We start from the raw sequence: 21,707 nt of genomic DNA, 5'->3' as shown, positions 1-21,707 counted from the left end.
GTTGGTCCCATATAAACTTTGGAATTCTAGGTGTAAATTAAACTTTGTAATTTTTGGTCTCATGTAACTTTTGTAATTGTTGGTCTCATGTTAGTTTTGTAATTGTAGTTACATTTACACTTTGTAATTGTAGGTCTCATGTACACTTTGTAATTCTAGGTCTCATGTACACGCTTTGTAATCGTAGGTCTCATGTAAACTTTGTAATCGTAGGTCTCATGAAAGCTTTGTTCTTGTAAGTCTCATTAAAACTTTGCAAGTGTAGGTCTTATTTAAACTTATTAATTGTCTCATGTACACTTTGTAATTCTAGGTCTCATGTACGCTTTGTAATTGTAGGTCTCATGTGCACTTTGTAATTGTTGGACTCATGCAAGCTTTGTAATTGTAGGTCTCATGTACACTTTGTAATTGTTGGACTCATGTAAGCTTTGTAATTCTAGGTCTCATGTACACTTTGTAACTGTAGGTTTCATGTACACTTTGTAATTGTAGGTCTCATGTACACTTTGTAATTGTTGGTTTCATGTACACTTTGTAATTGTATGTCTTAAGTAGACTTTTAAGTGTAGGTATAATGTACATGAAGTTCTTATTTACACTTTTTGTGCTGGTTCATAAAAAGAAATATAAAAAAAAGCTTAATCTGCTTTTGATATTATTTGTCTGTTGATGGCTCAATTAAATTACATAAAAAAAGCTTTAAGACAAAAATTGAATTTTAAACATGAAGTTCAGTTTCCTTTAAATATATATTCTCAAGCATAAAAACAATAATATTCTAAAAATCATGATTTTTAGAAACATTTATGTTTAGTGTAGTTATCCGAGCTGACCGGACGTGTCTTTGTGAGCTCCCGGATTAAACTGACCGACAACCCAACACCGGGTTAACTTATTCACATGCTCCATATTATGTGAAAACACAAACACTCAGATAACTTGTTTAGTGCATTTATTTCCAGTAAAAAATATTTCTACTAGACTCAAAATGACTGACACAAAAATAGACATGGGTCTTTACTTTGTAATCGTAGGTCTCATGTAAACTTTGTAATCGTAGGTCTCATGTAAACTTTGTAATCGTAGGTCTCATGCAAACTTTGTAATCGTAGGTCTCATGAAAGATTTTTACTTGTAGGTCTCATGTAAACTTTGTAAGTGTAGGTCTCATGTACATTTTGTAATTGTATGTCTTTAAGTAAACTTTGTAAGTGTAGGTCTAATGTACATGTAGTTCTTATTTACACTTTTTGTGCTGGTTCATAAAAAGAAATATTAAAAAAAATCTTAATCTGCTTTTCATATTATTTGTCTGCATATGATGGCTCAATTAAATTTCATAAAAAAAACTTTAAGACAAAATTTAAATTTTAAACATGAAGTTTAGATTGCTTTAAATATATATATTCTCAAGCATAACTACAATGATATTCTAAAAATCATGATTTTAGAAACATTTGTTTTTATTATATGTACAAGGTTGCGTGATTTTACTATGTCGAGAACAAAACAGTGTTAAACAGCTCAAGGTTTGTAAAAATATCTTCTTACATACAAATTTTATGATAAATAGTTTAATGATCATCACATTTTTATGTATAAGAATAACACAAATATTTGTTTTCTCTTAGAAATACTTATTTTTGTTCTTTTTGAAAATTAAGACGACATTTTGAATTATCATTTATATCCCGGGATGTTGTATTCGAATAAAGGTAGGAAGAATCAAAAAGATTATCAAGTACAATATGTGGCAATAGAAAAATGAACCAATTATACACCACGTCACAAGTGTCAACTATAACAAGAAAAACTAAATTTTCTCACATTAGTGGACATATGTTTTCCAAGATAAAATAAAAAGTGAAAACAGAAAAAAAGAACACATCAAATAACAAATTGAGCTTATTTTACTGTAAGATAAGCACTTTTATCCTAAAATTATCCCTATTATTAATAATTTTGTCGGACACAAGAATTGAGTTGGCACTTGTGACGTAAGAATACAGCTGTACTGGGAGTGAACAAATTCTACGTTGCCATCTATTGTACAAAATCTATTTGGGAAGTATAGAGTCAACACAAATATTATTCATTTTATCTGTGAAATACAGTGATACCGATAAAACTGTGGCAAAGCACATTTATTTCATATTAGCTTTGTATTCCAATATATTCTGACAACCACTGTACCTTTTATCTTTTAATCAAGTTTATTGTTTAAAACTTTTGCGTGACTGTGGAACTGTGGAATAGAAAGACAATTATTAGACTTCAGCAAACATTTATATGATTTTAAAATTGGCCTGGACATGACACACAGAAATTGTGTAGTTTACACAGACCCTTTAATTTTACAAGTGCTAATGTTGAAACTATTTGCTTAACAACGGCATCAAGTACACATACAATTGCTTAATGTCTCTCATTACCACAGTATCATGGGCCCCACTGTCCATAACATAACATCGTTTTAAGAAAAAAGAGTGAGAAAAAAAATTTAATGAAATGCATAATTTGGAGTATTTCCTCCCAATCCACACCAGCTGGAAACAAACTTTAGCACATCCTATAAGAAAAACAAAATTAAATTATTAAAAAAAAAATAATGATTTTGTCTTCGTCATAATTTTAACTTTATTCATAAGCAATATAAAGCTGAATAAAAATTGTGTTTCTTAAAAAAAATAAGTTGGAAAGAAAGCTTAGGATTTTGTCATTAGTTATAGTTAACATTAGTTAGCTGGGAATTTTTATGTTGGATACTTATAGTCCCGATCATTTGATCTTAATATCCAGTGTGGGCACTTTTAATTTTAGGATCTATATCTTATACCTATATATATCTACATACAACTATACCTTTCCATATCTACATTTCAGTTATTTCTCCTCTAATCAAAGCTCCCTTCAACCCCTGATGGGCACTATTACCATGCGGAATATTAAATAAAGAATAAACTAATCTGCAGGCTTAAAAAGACCCAGATCAAGTATTGATCTTGACATACACAAAACAAGAGTTCCCATAGCTCTGAACATCTTTTAGGTAACACATAAACATTCCAAAATCAATAATTTTTAACCAAAGATAACTTCCATTCCGTTTAATACTGGTACGACTGTATCGAAACATATGTAAGGCATATTGATTATGAGAATTGATATAATTATAAGGTAACCTGAATATTAGCATCGGACACCATTTTGGCCGCCATGACTAATTTGTTCCAATCCTCTTTGTTTGCCAGCATACCACGGGCAAATTCAATCCTGAAATATCAAACAAATACAGTATCATTAAACATTTTAAGAAACAAATATGATGACGCCCTCGCTCAAGATGTCAATTTACAAATCAGCTTGAATTATAAAGATTGGTGAAAAATTGCTAATCTTCTAAAGTAAGTTTCATGAGAAAAAGCATCAATAATTTGGAAATGTTTGTCTTACCTAGATCCAAGAACCGGATATCCTGTAACAATACATGGTTTGGAGACAGCTCCTGATCCGGAAGCTACCAGGGAAGCTTCATAGGTCATTCTAAAAATTAATTGCTTTTAGATAATAAGCTTACATTCTGTATTCACCACAATTTTAGTACATTTTCTGTAATTTGATTTATATTTTTTTTTACCTGGAATCAATTGGTAGAGTTTGTTCAACCTTTTGATCCATTGAGATTGCTAGAACCCATTCTTTAACCTCTTCATGCTCTCGATCGCTGGAAATTTGAAAAGATTATTAGAAAATGTAAATACCACATCTGGGTTGGATATTTTTACCTGAGACTTGGAGAATCTGGTAGTGGGATCTCAAAGGGAATATCTGTTCCAACAAAATCTGTATTGTCCAAAAGATCTAAAGATCTTTCTTCAATTGCTTCGTAAAGATCAAGGTATCTGTTGAGAAATACAAACGCCATATTCTCCCAACCAATACTTTTACAGGCATTCCCTGCATCATAGAATGCCTTGTCTGCTGGTATCACATCACTATGCCGAAGTAAAGAAATGGCAACTTTAGTGGATATTTCCTCCAGCTGCTTGTGCTGTACTGTTGCTGATCTCATAGCATAATAATGGGAAATAAGAAGAAGTACGTTAAACTCTTCCAGTGCCTGACCTCCTGAGTTTGTACTTGACAAATTCTCCACCAAGCCAAAGTACATGTCCCTGAGTGATGCCCAAATCTGATATGAATTTCCAGTACTCATATTTTCAGATGAGAAGAGATCAATTCCAATTCGCTTGTAGATATTGAAATTAGCTGGATATGGTGGAGTTCCATATTGCTTGTAAAGATCCAAAGCATTTTCAGGTTGCCTATCTTTGATCATTTGTGTTGCATACATTGCAACATACTTATGCAAGACTTCAGGTCCATGATTTGATGCTGTGTTAATTGCTTTGTTCCAGTTTCCTTGCTCCACATACATGTCAAGAGCACTTATAATATCAACATTTGCAAGTTGCTCAGCTTTTCCTTCATTTTTCAAAAAATATTTGTATTTCTCATCAACATATCCTTCCAATCTAGGTTCCAACTCCTTTGCTACCTTTTTAGCTTTTGCCCATTCTTCGCCTGAAATAAAAGCATCTATTGCTTCACGGACCATTTCTACCCCAAGGTAAAGTTGGGCTGCTGCACTAAACTTTCCAATTTCAACCAGTCTGGGGCCTACAACAGTTGCAACTTCTTCAGCTTTGTCTGGCTCTAAGAACTTAATTGCCAACTCAGCAGCTTTAGTCCAGGCAGCAGATAGTACATTTACATCTTTAACATTTGAAGAATCAATTTTTAAGTAGCATTCAAGAGCCCTTTGATATTCCCCACTCTCCTCCCACTTTCTTCCTTGACCTAAGAGCCCGTCAGCTCCCTGGGATCCAGAAGTCATGTTAGATCTCTCATACTCATCTTGAAGAGCTCTTAGTTTGTTAGGAAGATACTCCTTACAGACTCTTAATGCTTCAGGCCACAAGCCATTGTCTTTATACTGTTTAACGGCAAGTTCTGGACGTTGTGCTCTAAGCAATAAAGATTCAAACTTATGATAATCTTTTCCTTCAAATGCATTCTTTGCTTGTCCAACAAGAACATCAGATACACTGTCAGGATCATGTTCCTCAGCCACTCTTTGAGCAGAATCCCAATCCTGGTTGTGAACAAACATGAGCACTGCCTCCTTTGGTTTCTTTGCTTTGATAAACTGATCTTCAGCCTCCTTAAACTTTCCTTCATCCTCCAGAGCCATAGCATATTTATAGTGAATATCCTCAATTTTCTCTTTCATAGCTATTTTTGCTAACTCAAAAGCAAACTCAAACTGATAACTTTCACAAGCATAGTCTATTCCCTGTTCTAGTATACCAAACTTTGTCAGAAGCTTTACTGCAGATTCTCCTCCCAAAGTTTTACCCCACAGGAATGCAACTTGCTTTGAAGCATGTGGACCTCCATGCTTTTGAGCAACCCTGTATGCATCCTCCCAAAGATCCACTGCCCGATACATATGCACAGCAGACTTCCAATCTCCTGCTTCAACAAAGTGAGATTCAGCACTTTTATGATTACCTTCACCCTCTAGTTCTTGTGCAAGGTGGGTATGTGTTGACTGTACAAGATCAGGATGGTATGTTTGCACCAATCTCATCATGTTATCATACTGTCTTTGCTTCTTATACATTGATATTGCAAGGTCAGGTTCATGTACGCTGATGTACAGTTTTTCTGCCTCCTTAAAACGCCCTTGTTGTTCAAGTTCTTGTGCTTGCCCCACATACATTGTTGAAACCTCATTTGAATCCAGATGCTGTGATGCAAGCTGATGAGCTTGTTCCCATTTCCCAGCACTATTGTACATTTCAATCGCATGCTTTTTAAAGTTTCCAGATAAAAAGAATTTTTCAGCCATTTTATACTCTCTCAAGCTTGCATAATGTTGCCCAAGTTTGAAAAAGTACTTGTTTAACTCTCCACTATCATCATTTACAACTTGGATAATTTGAACTGCCTTCTTCCATTGTCTGGCATTTATGGCAGCATCCAGTGCCTTAATAGTCTTTCCTGATTCTATGTAATGATTAATGGCAGCATCTAGTTGCTTATTCCTGACCAAAAGATCTCCCCATTCTTCCTCTAGACTAACAACTTCTGTAGGGAAATAATGCCGAGCTAACTCTACTGCTTTGGCGAATCCTTCGCCTTTCCTGTAGCATTCAAGAGCATTTTCTTGCTGTCCAGTCTTCTCATACAACTCGCCAGCTTGCTCAAAAAATTCTCCTTTGAGAAGAGCAGCTGTTACTCTTGAAACTAGATCTGAATCATTCAGAAGCCTTTCTTGACTTTGAATCAGTCTTGAAGCCCTGGTTGGCATGCCAGCCTTTAGATAAAGACTTAAAGCCTCCAAAATTTCTCCTTCATTTTCTTTCATTTGACCAGCCTTCTCTTCTTGGTTTGTATCCATTAGCCAACGGGTATAGTTTTCTTTAAGTTCTTCCAAATCTGGATGAGCTTTAGCTTCTGCCAAAGAAAGAGCTTCATCCCACATGTGCAGGTCACGGTACATAGCAATTGCAGTCTCAATCTGATTTTGTTCTAAGTATATTCCCTCTGCTGCTTTAAATTGCTTGTCCAGTATGAAAAGTCTTGCCCAAACCTCTGGTGTGTCCATAGCATCTCCTCCATACATTGTTTCAGCAGCAGTTTCTCCAATGTTAAGAGTTTCTCGGAGATATTTAGCTTTAGACACATCTCCTAGGGCAGAATAACATCTTTCAGCTATCTGCAGCTGCTTGCTCTCAAGAGACAATTTAGCCAGCGTTCTCCACATTGCCTCAGTTTCAGCAGTCATCTCAAGGGATTCCAAAAATGTGATAGCTCTGTTAAAATCAGCATCATCTATAGCAGTTCCAAACTCAATAAGACCTTCATCAAGTTCATAACTGAATTGGTGGGTTCCCTCTTGAACAACAACTTCAGTTTTTCCATCCTCCCGGACTACATCAACAATGTCTCCTTTGATAGGTAGCATAGTAACTCTCTCAGGTGCATCTATGTTATACCAAACACACATGTTGTCCCGGGACTGTGCTACAATCACATCAGAATTTGGAATCCACTGAACAAACGTACAGTAGTTTAGAATTGAAATCTTCTGCATGGTTTCAACATCCATGAGATTGAGTCTTGATCGTTTATCTCTGAAAAGAATCTTTTTTCCTGTTTCATTCAATTCAATCCAATCTATCTTTGAATCATGAGTTATTTGACCAAGACTATATCCAAAGACTAAATCTTCAAGTGAGATAGTTTTTAGGTCTAACAGATATGCAAGTCTTTTAGTCTCCTCTACATTTCTCTGTTTCCTTTCATTTATCCTCACACTTATAAGGTGGGGATTCATAAATTCTGTCCTCACAGAGCCTAAAATTTCATTCTTACCATATTCAACCAGACTCAGCTCTCCGGCATTGAATATCATGCAAACATTATCATTCTCAAAATAGTATTTCTCATTGCCACCAGAGTTAGCCCATGGGATTTCACTTAAAAGATTTTTTTGCAGGTCTCCAAGTAGCATGGTTTCAGGTGTGTGTGCAATTAGATAGTTTTCTCCTCCCATTATCTTTACATCCTCAATCTCATATCCGTATAAGGATTTCAGGATTACTCCCTTGGCTCCAGGAGTCAAAGCTTTTACTAGAACCTGACTTGGACCTACATAGGTCAGCTCAAACTTGTTTTTCCACACAGATCTTTTTAGGACCGACTCAAATAGTTCAACCCCACCGCACAGAGATCCAACAGCTATCCTTGATCCATCCTTCTTCCAAGCAAGCGCAGTAATGCTATACAAATACTTAAACTCCTTTGAGGCATTTTCTTCCCACAAGTTTTTTCTCGGGCTCCAGCTGAAAATTCTCAATCTGAAATATTTATGAAATGTTCAATTTTATAATCAATGAATTTTATAAATGGATATAGGGCTTACCTATCATAGCTTCCGACACACAGTGCTTGACCACTAGGGCTGCAACACATGGTTGTAAACTCCTTCTCGTTAATGTCTCTATTCAAATTGGTAAATTTGTAAAAAACAAAATATTCAATGTAAAGTACATTTTTTCATTTAGAAATGTTGTACACTTAGTTTTTCTAAAGGAATTGAGTCTTTGTCACAAACTCTGATTTTCTAATTCCTATATCTTTGTAATCCAATGTTGTAGACATTTGACATTTCAAACTATGACTTCTGTTAGATTAAATAATATAAGTTTGAAATATCAAAGGTTTATGATATAGGGTTCAAAAGATTTAGGGATTAGAAAATCAGAATTTGTTGCAAGGACTCAATTCCTTTGTTTCTGATATATAAAAACAACCCAATCCACAGAACATTGACATTCCATAAAGAAACACAATTTTGAGCTCCCCACAATTAAGCAAACAAATAAAAAACAGCAATATGGATAAATCTAAAAATTTCATTATAAAAACCTGAAATAATCAAACTGCTGAGCCAGCATTCCATCTGCCGTGTAGAAAACTACTTTTTTATCCGGGCCTGCTACACAGATATGCTGAGATGTCCAGGCCATGGCGTACGGAGATATTGAGTGAACAACAAGCTTGCCTTGCTTCTTAGCCATTGGATCTTCCGCTACATACCATCTATTATCATCAATATGGTTAAATAAAATAGGGTATGTTAAAAACACAAAAATATTCAAATTATTTATTATTTTGTCATTTTAAGGAACTGACCACCTCTAAATTTCAAGTCCTATAATCTCGGCAATCTGATGCCTAGAAGTCTATGACGTTAGGTTGCAAAAATGTAGGAATTAGACAATTATAGTTTAAGGCAAGAGTTTCGCTTGTTTATTGCACAACAAAACAAGAACTGGTTCTGTACACTAACTGTCGTCTAATTCCTATTTACTGAACTAAACTAAACAAAAAATAATCATGAAAATATCCACAGTAGCTGCATGTTTAATTTACCGTTTCCAGTCATTTTTGGACAGGCTTAAATTTCAAAGGAATTAAGTCTTTGCCACAAATCCCAATTTTCTAATACCTATTTCTAAAACCAATTAATGATGTAAGCCTTTGATATTTCAAACTTATATTGTTTGATGTAACAGAAGTCATAGTTTGAAATATCTAAGGTCTATATCATTGGGTTGTTAAGATATAGGATTTAAAATTCAAAGTTTGTGGCAAAAACTAAATTCCTTTTAAAAATTTTACCAATTCTTTACAAAGTCTTAAAATATGTAAAAGGCTGGTGTATTATATTGAAACATAAAGGAATAGAGGAAAAGATATTTAAACGACAACAAAAATTAAAAATTGATTCAATAAATTAATTAGATTTGCTTTTTAGATCCGGAGATAAAATAGATGGAAAATGTAATTCACCAATTTTTTCCTGATTGAAAAAAGGAAAAGCCCTATCCCTGATAATTGTTGGTCAAAGGTCATTAATATAAAAGTTAAAAATTCGGTTTTTAATTTAAATTTTTGTCTTGCCTGACAATAGATCCGTCCGCGTGTCCTGATATAAAACCGGTTCCATTGTTATTACTTACAATACTACACACATAGCTGTCAGTACTGTACAACGTCTGCGCTTTGTTTGTTTTGCAGTGCGCTGCTCGGACCTATAATATTTGTATTTCTATATATTTTTGATTAAGAAATAGTTGTACTGCATCTTTTAGGAGGAATTTAATCAAGCAGACTAAGATTGTGTAAATCTGTCTCAAAATCTGTGGTTCAAAGTGTATATTTAACAGTAAACATTGGAACCAGAAACCTATTGAACAAATGTCATCTTTTTTCTTCCATTTACTAAAAAAAATGTCGCAATGGATTTTGTAAAAGTTACAATATTTAGGATTTTTGTTAGAAAAAAGTCTGTTGAAAGTAACAGAAGCTTTCTTGACATTTCAAAATAAACAGCAATAAGAAGACGACAAGAATTCCATTTTTTTCTGGTTCTCACTATACCCCTAATTTACATGTGTTGACGGATACATTTAATGAGAATCATAGGACAAAGGAATTGAGTTTTTGCCACAAATCCCAATTTTATAATACCTATATCTCAACAACCAGATCATGCATACCTTTCATATTTCAAACTTACATTGTTTGATCCACCAGAGTTCATAGTTTGAAATATCTACGGTCTACGACATTTGGTTTTAAAGAAATTGTGTTTTAAAAATCCGAGTTTGTGGCAATGACTTAATTTCTTTGTTTTTTATCAATTCGACAACAAATCATACAACGTGAAATTTTACAGTTTTTTTCTACCAATAATATCTCTGGAATATACCCCACAAAATAGCAGTTGAGCAAGCTGCACTCAGTTCAACTACTTCTTTTTCATTCACAGATTTAGATTATCATAAAAAAGAGACTTTTTATGAGTTTATGTTGTGAACCTTAGATATGTCAAACTGTGAATTCTGATAGATCAAATATTCTAAGTTTAAAAATGTATAGGTTTACACCATTAGGTTGCAAAGAAATAAGGATTAGAAAAATTTGTTTATGGCTCAAAAGCTCAATTCCTTTCACTTAATATGATCTAAAAATTAAAAGAATTCAATTAAAAAATAATTAGAAAAAAGTTGTCAACAAATTAACGTTCTGTCATCTGTGCATTAATCTAAATATTTACATAAACAGACAGTCTAAAATGTACATCAATATTTTAGCAGTTATGTTTACGCAATTAATCATTTCTAATAACAATATTTCTTTTAATTTCGTAAATTGAGCATTTATTTATAATCCCTTTCGCTTATTAATGTTTAGCACATTTTTTCTTTTTTCCACATTTTTATGGATTCCGATTTTCTTTCTTATTAAAAAAACTTTAATTAACACTGACAAACAAAGTTAGAACTTACGATCGTGAGAATCAGATTTTAGTGGAATTCTTTTTCTTTGTGTTTTGAAATGATGTAAAAAATAGTTGCAGCTGAACTATATTTTAAAAAGTGTCTCCTATATTTAAGAGAAAAACATATTAGTTTGAACAATTTCAAATTAGAAAACTTGATAAAGGATAATCGATGTAACTTCCAGTGACTCTCCATTTAAATAGGGGTACACCGGATTCACAACGGTACCCTTTTATCCTTTATCTGATTGACATTTTGGAATATATCGTAGTTTCTATACATTAAAGAGTTTTATTACGACAATTTACTCTTTTGTCTCTAAAGCAGATATTCGTAAGTCATTTTATCGAGAGACCAGATTTGAAAGTAATCAATTTTTAGAGAGAAGGTAATGGATATCTCACTCGTAGTTATCCAGACAAAGCTTTTCATGGAACCAGATGTAAAAAGGCTAGTTTTCATACTAACCTTTCCATCTGCACACCCCAGCACAATAGGACCAGCTGACGGCCAGGCTATACAGGTCACTGCGCTCGTTTGTATGAACTTATTACAAATTACCTAAAAATAAAAGAAATATCCAATTTTTAACCCATAAAGGTTTATATCCCAATTTTTAGAGCCAGCTCATTGAAAAAATTGAACCAATAACTTTAATAGTTTGGGTGCTAGGGTGGGTTGGAAAAATGTCAAAAAAAGGGTAAAAAAATGTTAAAAAACATATGTTTTTTTTCAAAGATGTGACACATCCATTTTTAAATATAGTTTTTATAAGATCTGTAGCTTTAGTGACAAAAAAGCTATTTTAGATTTTTTTTACACAGACTTTTAAACGCTCTGTACCCTACCCCATGTATTAAAAAAATACACTAAAAATCCTTTAAATTTTTATTCATTAAAAGTTACAAATTTTCACGGTGATAGTGTCAAAAATGAGAGTGCTGGGGCAAAAAAACTAGAGGGGGCGCCAAACGCTCCCCCGCCCAGCCTGTTTAGGGTTAATTTGTTATAAACTTAAGTAGAATTCAACACTTTTGTGAAAATGTTTTTTACTTAATGTTGATAATGATAATAATAATACTAATAGGTATAGGACAACTTCACGTACGTACTTAATTGCTGATTAAAAATAATTAATGTTTTTTTTAAATAATATTTACCTTCTTCTCCCCAAAGTCGTCTCCAATTTTGTAAACGAAGACGATATTATCTGTCTGCGCTACAGCCAGCTTGTTAGAGTCAGGGCTAAAAGCCAAACCTAAATTAAAATTTAGAATCCAAGCTTTATACTTTTGTATTGTTTTTAACCATTTTTCGTGTAATTTTTTTCTTCTATATTTTAATATTTTTCCTTCTTCTCTCTCACTCCGTTTAATCCGTTGTTTAATTGTTCAAATTACATATATTACTCGTTCTGGAATTAATTTTTCTATTTGCTGTGACTAATGAAAAGTCATTTTGTAATTTTACTTTCTTATCCTTAATTGATAAGTACTACAGTGAGAACCAATAAACTTTGTAATATGAAGTCGACTTTTAGTCCAATGAACATGAGGCAATTGTGCAGTGTAAACAGACTCATTTCATTTAATAAGTGATTTATTAAGTGTTGTACAGTGAAACCCTTAATAACGAATACATCAGAATAATTTATCAAATGTCGTCTTGACAATTTTTCAATGAGTTTTATACTATATTACGTAAATTTCAGTATTTGCGAAAATAAATAAATAGCCATGAATATGCGGGAACAGTTTTAAAGAGTTCTATATAATCATTTAATTAAAAAACTAAATATCTGCAACATTCCATTATCAGAAAGTTAAGAATACGACATTTGATGAATTCTTTCGATGTATTCGTTATTAAGGGTTTCACTGTAGTATAACTATTTGCTGTGTAACACCATCAAATAGTACTTAGTATTGCTATAATGTCGTCTTCTTATTCCATTGTTTTCTGGTTATCACTGTACTTTTTCTTTCTGACACAAAAAGCAGAAAAATATAATCGCTAAACTCAGAAATTTATAGTTTGTAATCTGTTTGTAGTCTTTTTTGTATTTTAAAAATTACCTTTTACAATGTAACTTCTTTTCCCATATTTAGCATCAATAGGTTTAGTGCTGAATTTATCTCTCTTTTCCCCAGTATCATCAAATAGCATAATTACCCTAATACAAGATTCATCGAAATATAGGCTTACCTACAGTTCCTACAGTCGTCTTCGCATATATATCGCATATATATCGCATATATATCGTCCTTGTATATATATCGCATATATATCGTCCTTGCATATATCAAAACAATAAAGACGAATTTCGATTTCAATTTTGATTTCTATCAAACTTTATGGGAATCATGGATACCCATAAACATGCAAACGAAGAGAAGCTGTCAATTAAAAATGTTTCTTTTTAATTACTTGTAATTCAAAAAAAGCTTGTTAACACTGAAAACTGAATTAAAAAATCGTCTTCATTGTATTAGTATAATCGCCGACAATTGAGACTTCAATGACGATTGTAAACTTTTTAATTCTGCTAAAGGTGTTCAACCTTTAATTTAGTCTTCCGTAAGTGTGCGAACTTATTTGGCAAAGACGACCTTGTGGGTCATTATTGTGATTTATTTAGCAACAGAGTGTCCTGTCTTGCAGATATTTTTATTGACCCCGGTGAGACATTTGGCCGAAAATTTTTGACATTAAAGTGTGTTGAAAAAAAAACCAAACACTGCATGTTTTATTTTCTCTCACAGGCTTAATTATTGTCCGATCAAAAAGATATTGATATCAAAATGTTTCTAGGATGTCAGGACTAGATGGTTAAAAAATTATCGGATTTGGTCAACCCTGCTCTGAATAAAATCTCTTTATCTCTTGGGGATGGAACTAGTGTTTATGTACAGCTGTCTGCGGTACAGTTTATGTACCTATTAACTATACAGTTTATGTACCTATTAGCTATACAGTTTATGTACCTGTCATCATTACAGTTTATGTACCTTTTTTCAGTAAAGTTTATGTACCTATATATGCAGTACAGTTTATGTACCTGTCTGGAGTACAGTTTGTGTACCTGTCTGGAGTACAATTTATGTACCTGTCTGCAGTACAATTTATGTAACTGTCTGCAGTACAATTTATGTAACTGTCTGTTATACAGTTTTTGTACCTACATATGTAGTACAGTTTCTGTACCTGTCTGGAGTACAGTTTATGTACCTGTCTGTAGTACAATTTATGTACCTGTCTGTAGTACAATTTATATACCTGTCTGTAGTACAGTTTATGTACCTGTCTTTAGTACAGTTTATGTACCTGTCTGCAGTACAGACTGCTAGTTTCATGTTATTATTAGACCAGGCCATGGCTGTGATTTTAGCAGCTCCATCTTGAACCTCCTGGATATTCTTCAAATACCTCAACTGCATCCTAGATTAAAGGTAATAGTTTTGATGAATTATCATTGCTTGCTTGGGAACCCAGCGTTGCCCAGGTTACTCATAGTTACAATCGCCGTCTCCCTGCACTTGGTCGATTTAACTTTATAGTTGATCCACTTAACTTAGACTCTCTAACAAAATATTCCCAAAGTTCTACCAAGTTCTCCGACTAATTTTGAGGCAAATCGGTCAAGGGGTTTACGAGTTTCATGAGTTATGATCGGACATGCAAACAAGACAAACAGAGATTAAAACGTTAAACATAAATTTATCTACTATCATACAGTCGTCGTCGTATATATTAATACAATGAAGACGACTTTTTATTTTGATTTTCTACCAATCGTTCATGCACAGCGGAGACACACAAACATGTGATCTAGGTAAAGTGTTCATTAACATCTTCTCTTTGTTTACTTCTAAAATCTTAGAGATCAAAACATTATTAATAAAAAGTCGTCTTTATTGTATTGATGTATCGCCGACCACTGTATCATATCATATCAATTATAATAATACCCATTGAGATCTCAACCAATATTAACTTATTATGTACCGAACTAAAAATTATATTTATGTATCTTGCTTTATTTTGTTTTTGTTTTCATCATAATATTGTAAATACTGTTTTGTACGAAATAGATAATAATAAAAGATAGGAGTCACAAATACAGATCGTTATCCGCAAAGGATAACGACCGTTAAACTCGTTAGATGACAATTATTTAATTATTTATTTATTTATTTAATTAATTAATTATTTCCGTACAGTCGTCTTTGAAGTCTCATCCTGTATATAGTTGAAAAAGATTTAATCCTACTGACAACTGTTTGTCGCATTTAAACAAATTGTTTTATCATCTATAATTTTGAATTGTATAGTTTTTAAGCATTGCGATGTAATTTTTTATAGAATAATGAATTCCCAAACAAAAATACGGCTAAGAAGAAAAAAGTTATTTATAAATAAAATAGCCATTACACATAACTGAATATGTAACCCAAGATAACTGATGTAAATTTACAGCCTTGGATTTTAATAAAACAAATAATATATTTCATTTTTAACTTTAAATTATACATTTGTTATAGGTAGCGATGTAATTTTTATTTGTTACACTCACAAAACAATCAGAATAAAAATGGTCAATTTATGATTTGTGTAAATAGATGGATTACATTGAATATATAGAAGTACCTGATTTAGTTCTTACACTATAAATCTTTAATTCGTGACAGTTTTAAATATATGAATTTTTACACATTCTTACTTCTCTTTAGTTCCAAATATGGAATTCCAGAGAAAGCCAGGTAGAGAGATAGATAGATAAACACAAGGTAGAGTTGGAAAGCCAAGACAAATAATTTTGGAAAGCCCTGGTTTAGAAAACCTCCCTCCGTCCCCCCTATTTACCCTCCATTCTNGGATAGGACATTACTGGTACAACTTTGTGACCAATTATCCTCTCTATTTTCATTAAACACAAAGTAAAAGAAATATTTATCCAGCCGGTTACATATTGGGCATTCACACAATTACGTTTTTTTTTCAATAGCTCTCCAATTAAACGAAATTGAAACGAGTTCTGATTAAAAATATTTAAGATTTCAATTTTAATCATCAATTAATCGATCAACTTCAATCTTTTAGATGCATGTAATTAACAAAACTTCATTGCAACAAACAAAAAATATCACGACAGAATCCCAAAGTATAATTTTACAAGTGGGAAATATTGGAATACAGCAATACTATTAAAATAATTGTGATACAATATTGTATTTATCTTTTATAAAACAACTATTTAAAAAACCGGAGATGGAATTTAAAGAATTTGAGCCGCGGTTTAAATCTACCAAAACCATGTTTAAATTAAGCGCCGGCTTAAATCTTGAAACATTTGATACAATTTTAAGTGGAACCAACCATATTTAAGCCGCGGCTTAAATTTAAAACGCCGCTCAAATTCTTTAAATTCGGCCACTGATTGTTAAAAAACGTGAGTACGCTCTTAACTCTCTAGTTTACTTTCTTCCATGCCTTCTTGAGGAAACCTGGACCAAAAAATGACATTTGACACCTGAGTGCTAAAAGGGCCGGATGCGACTCAGAAGCCTGCAGTGAAGAGTTTTACACGCACTTTTTCTCAGGGTTTTTAGGGTTACAGTGGGGTCAATCATTCCATATTTGCCCTTTTAAAGGGACTGTAGACGTAATTTCAAGTGAACCTCCACCAATGAATATTGTCTTGTCCAATTCACAACGGTGCGCTTTTTCTGATCAATTATAAATATGATGTCCTGATTTTTCTGATTAAAAAAATGATTATTTTTTCTAAAAAAGTGACTTTCAGATTCACGCTGCTGCAACAATTATGGAAATTTACAGAATCCGTCAAATTGTAGATGGAAAACAATGTAGGTTTAGATGGTACCTCTGTGAATCCTTTAAAATGAAGGGTCACTTTAAATTACGTAGACAGTCCCTTTAAATGTGCCTGGTAGACAGTCCCTTTAAATGTGTCTGCTAGACAGTCCCTTTAAATGTGCCTGGTAGACGGTCCCTTTAAATGTACCTGCTGGACAGTCCCTTTAAATGTACCTGCTGGAAAATCCCTTTAAATGTGCCTGGTAGACAATCCCTCTAAGTGTGCCTGCTAGACAGTCCCTTTAAATGTACCTGCACAATAAAACTTCTTCCTCCTCCTCTGGCTCCCAAACCATGGTTTTTATCGTTTTGTTAAATTTATTCCTCTTTTTCTCCTTCTTACAGAGATTATTCGTTCTTGAGTTCTGTATTTTCTCTTGTCCTAGTCTTGTATTCTATATCTGTCCTTATCCTATTCTTGTCATGCATTCCACGTTATTCTTGTATCCTATATAATATTCTGTTGCTCTTATCATATTTTTGTTTCCTATATTTTCTCTTGTCCTAATCCTACTCTTGTATCCTGTATTTTCTCTTGACCTTCCTACTCTTGTATCCTGTATTTTCTCTTTTCCTTCCTACTCTTGTATCCTGTATTTTTTCTTGACCTTATATTACTCTTTTATCCTGTATTTTTTCTTGTCATTATTCTATTCTAGTATTCTATATTTCCTCTTGCCCTTCCTACTCTTGTATTCTGAATTTCCTCTTGTCCTTATCCTTCTCTGTATCCTGTTTTATTCTTTCTCTTGTATCCTGTATTTCCTCTTACTCTTATCCAACCATTGTATCTTGTATTTTCTCTTGTCATTATATTACCTTTGTATCCCGTATTTCCTCATGTCTTTATGCTACTCTTTTTCCCTGTATTTACTTGATTGTCCTTATCCTATTCTTGCCATGACTTCTGCTTTTTCTCTTGGCCTTATAGTCTATTCTTGTCTTATATCTCACATTTCTCTTGTTCTTTTTCTACTCTTGTTTCCGGTATTTCTCTTGTCTGTATCCTACTTCTGTTTCCTGAATATCCTAGTTTAGCAAATACCTACTCCATAACAATTTACTCGAGACGTATCTATCCAGGTTTACTCGTTTACCAAGATCAACCAGGACTTACTTCTCAGATTCCTCAGATTCTGAAGGCCACTCAGGCAATATCTCAATCAGGATTATCTCCCAGGCTCTGAAGGACACACAGTCCAAATCTCAACCAGGCTTAACTCCCCAGTTCTAAAGAACACACAGTCCAAATCTCAACCAGGCTTAACTCCCCGGTTCTAAAGGACATACAGGCCAAATCTCAACCAGGTTTGACTCCTCAGTTCTAAAGGACACACAGTCCAAATCTTAACCAGGCTTAACTCCCCAGTTCTAAAGGATACACAGTCCAAATCTCAACCAGGCTTAACTCCCCAGTTCTAAAGGACACACGGACATTGATACAGAAGCAATTTCTCAACGTATAATTCAACGAGTACCAAAGCTTTCTTTCAAGCTTACTTAGTCTTTTAATAACGTAATCAAATGCAGAGTCTCATTCAACTGTATTCAATGGCCTAGGTTAATTACAAAGTTAACAGGAATTGACATAATTTTATTCCTACGATGTTATTGATATCATATGATTAAGACCATCGTATTACGTATTCAAAGGATTAAAGAGAATAGATATAATGCAGTTAATCTATCTCTGTCCATATTTTACAGCATAGTATGTCGCATGATTTGAGCTAATCATTTTAATATTCGATTGAAACGCAGTTTCAATGAATAATCTCATTATTTCTAAGTTTAAAACATTAAATTGTTTATGACGTACAGCGTACTGCAAATTCTCAGAATAACATGTTTGCCCCCTTTTTGCTACACTATAGTTCTTATTCTGTTCTTCTATTATTTGTATCCTGTATTTCCCTTCCCTTACTATATTTCATGTACTTTTGTTTCAAATTCTAGCTGCGGAGATATTTTAAAATCCTGATAGTTTATTAGATTAACTACCATTGGCAATGCCAGGTCCCACACAACAATATTGCCTCAGTTCGTTTTACCGTTTCACGTTTATTGGAAATATACAAATTAATATAAATATGCGTATATAAACTGTAAACTAAAATTCCACGAATTCTATTGAGAATGACAATAAATACAAAGAAAAAGTAGGAAAGGAATTTTGATGTGACATCAGGCCTCTATTGCTTCTGAATACTATTTGATTTCACTTTTAATTGGAATGTTCTTCCCCCCCCACATCCTATAGGTATAGGTAGACACACGTAGTTTATGGTTTAATCTTTGATTGAGACTAGAATGGTCTAGTGTATAGATAGAGTTCACAGTAAAGTATGCACCGTGAAATTATAAATTCCAATACATTTTCTAAAGCAGAACGCCAAAATTGTATGTCTGTATGTATGTTTGTTCCTTATAACCTCGTGAAATTTTTATCGAAAATTACTAGCACGAATTTGTGACCTCGTAGCTCCTCTTGTCTCGATTTTAACTCTAATTTATTTGGTTACTTATAAGAAATTCAAAACATTTAAAACATTGAATCAAATTTTGCACCCTGCAGCCCTGTACAGTTAGACCCATAAAACTGTGGAAAAGGAAGAATATATTTAAGCAATCTTGTGTGTATATGATGTTCTTAGAAAGAAAATAGTTGTAACGGTTCAAAATCAACTTTTGAAGTAAAATAGATGTGAGTTGAATTAATTATTCAAAACTATAACTTGAGTCTAGAATAAGGCGTGATGAGGGTTGGGAGTCATTAATATAATTTTACGGTGGTTGTAGCGTAGCCCACCCTGGGTTCTTTTTTATTTACACCCTTTCCCCTCTCCTCCTGAGCGGAAAATACGAAATCGTTTTTATGATTACAATAAATAAATGTATTTTCTTTCCTGATTTTCACTCATTTGTTAACCTGGAAAGAGTATGGAGGGAAGATATCACAGAAAGTCTACTTCCATTTTCAAATATGGTAGAGTGAGACTAAAAAACTGTGGAATAGAGAGACAACATATTAAGCAATTGTGTTTGATGTAATTATAGAGCAAATGATTAATTATAACTTGAGTCTAATAAAAGTCATTGTCATCGCCCATTTCACAATTTTATGGGTCTCACTGTACTTTTTAAATTACAAATTACAAAGGCTTTTACGATGTAAATCTTCATCCATGGTTCTCTTGTTTTTTCTTTAACTATGGAATTCAATTTAAAATAAAAGTTGCTTTTTGTTTTCATTATTTCAATTCTTTATGATTGACAGTTGAATGATGACGACATGTACAGTAAAACTAAAATATTCCAATTAGCAGGAAATCATGTTTTTACTCGGTCAGTGTGCCAGGGGGGGGGGCAAAGTATCAATATATCCAGGTTTACCAGGGGGGGCAGAGTATCAATATATCCAGGTTTACCAAAGAGGGGGGGGGTACAAAGGGTATCTATATATACAGGTTTACCAGGGTACAGAGAGTATCAATTTATTCAGGTTTACCAAGGTACAGAGAGTAGATGCGCCCCATGTGTGTGTGAGTTCTACATCAATTAGTATCTCATTATTAAAAGAAAATGTTTTTCTCGTCGTATAATGTGGAGAAACCCAACCACAAGTCTACAAGGCGCCAGGGATAAATAAAACTTTTTGCAAATTTTTTTTTCAATATTGTATTTTATTTGATCTTTGATTAAGGATATCTAAGACTTTTCTCAGATTTCCCTCCAAGTAATTCAATTTTGCGGTAGACAAGAATTGCCCTGTAGGGTGAATAAACTCTGCGCGGCCTTCCAACGTCCTTGCACGTAACTGGACTTTGATTCACTTCCGGGGAAACCATTAGCGTGGCCCAGATATTTGCACACAATGACATTTATTGCACTGCCTTGATCTCGCAGGTTTCTCGCAGGTTTAAAGATATGTAATATTTATATTTCAAATAAATACTTAAATATTGGCTTTGCTTGTCGTCTTTGTGTTGAATTGTGTCCAATAATAAAAATCAGAATAACTGATCCGATTGGACATGGCAACCCTATAGAAGGTTTATGAACCGTCAAAATTGCTAAATGTTGAGATTTATTATTTTCGAAAATGAGGAAAGGAATTGAGTCTTTGCTACAAACTCTGAGTTCCTTTAAACAGAAAAATCCACGAAAAGTGAATCATTTGAAATGGCGAATTCAAGATTTGTAGCTGATTTTTACTGACATTATTCGCCGCTTTGTTTGTGATAAATCTTTAATTATTTAATAGATTTTTATGAAATTTTAAATAAAATATGGTGAAATATTTTCTCATTGATTTAAAAAAAAAATAGTTTTGCAGGTTTTTTTTTCTTGATATCTACCAAATAATATTTTAGGATTCGTTTAACTTTATTTCAATATTTTTACACCTAAAACATGAACCCTGCAAACATGTTTATAGTGTTTTGTAAAACGAAGCTGTTCCCGTTTTTTACTCACCCTGTATATTTTGAACTTCTTGTATATTTAAGCTCATGAAACCAATCTTCTTATTCAACTTGAGGAATAATGTCATTAGAGTTTAATTGATCAGTTTCCGTTCTTACAAAGTTACAATTGGGAATATTTACATTTACTCTTTTTCTTTGGCATAAAATGGTAGCATAGATCGGTTTCTACCCGCAAGGAAATGCAGGCCAAATGAGTTATATTTAGGGTTGTTAATCGTTTTTGTAAACGATTGTTAAACGATCGTTTTTTGTTTCGTTTCAAAAACGATAGTTCCGTTTTCGGAAAAAACGATCGTTTTTAAAAACGACCACCTCGTTTTTAAAAAACGACTAGCGATCGTTTTTGATAACAATCGTTTTTATTAAAACGATTTGCGACCGTTTTTTATACGATTGTTTTTAAAAACGATCGTTTTTG

The 21,707-nt window shown here is 33.2% G+C and overlaps 1 protein-coding gene across 1 annotated transcript; it reads right to left on the bottom strand.

Annotated features, from left to right (window-relative positions):
* Positions 1 to 1,979: 1,979 nt before the first annotated feature.
* Positions 1,980 to 15,671, bottom strand: LOC111705728 (intraflagellar transport protein 172 homolog). The gene is made up of 13 exons (XM_023478375.1): positions 15,573 to 15,671; positions 14,250 to 14,363; positions 13,001 to 13,098; positions 12,086 to 12,183; positions 11,394 to 11,486; positions 9,541 to 9,671; positions 8,503 to 8,676; positions 7,997 to 8,074; positions 3,789 to 7,931; positions 3,641 to 3,727; positions 3,457 to 3,546; positions 3,186 to 3,276; positions 1,980 to 2,572 (listed from the first exon to the last, which is right to left on the bottom strand). Exons 2-13 carry the CDS (start codon positions 14,360 to 14,362, stop codon positions 2,504 to 2,506), a joined length of 5,265 nt encoding a protein of 1,754 aa, XP_023334143.1. The 5' UTR covers position 14,363; positions 15,573 to 15,671; the 3' UTR covers positions 1,980 to 2,503.
* Between the last annotated feature and the right edge of the window lie 6,036 nt (positions 15,672 to 21,707).

The sequence above is a fragment of the Eurytemora carolleeae genome, unplaced genomic scaffold, assembly GCF_000591075.1.
Source record: "Eurytemora carolleeae unplaced genomic scaffold, Eaff_2.0 scaffold529, whole genome shotgun sequence".
NCBI lineage: Eukaryota > Metazoa > Arthropoda > Copepoda > Calanoida > Temoridae > Eurytemora > Eurytemora carolleeae.
The sequence above is the reverse complement of the archived record's forward strand: the minus strand, read 5'-3'. Positions and strand labels throughout refer to the sequence as shown.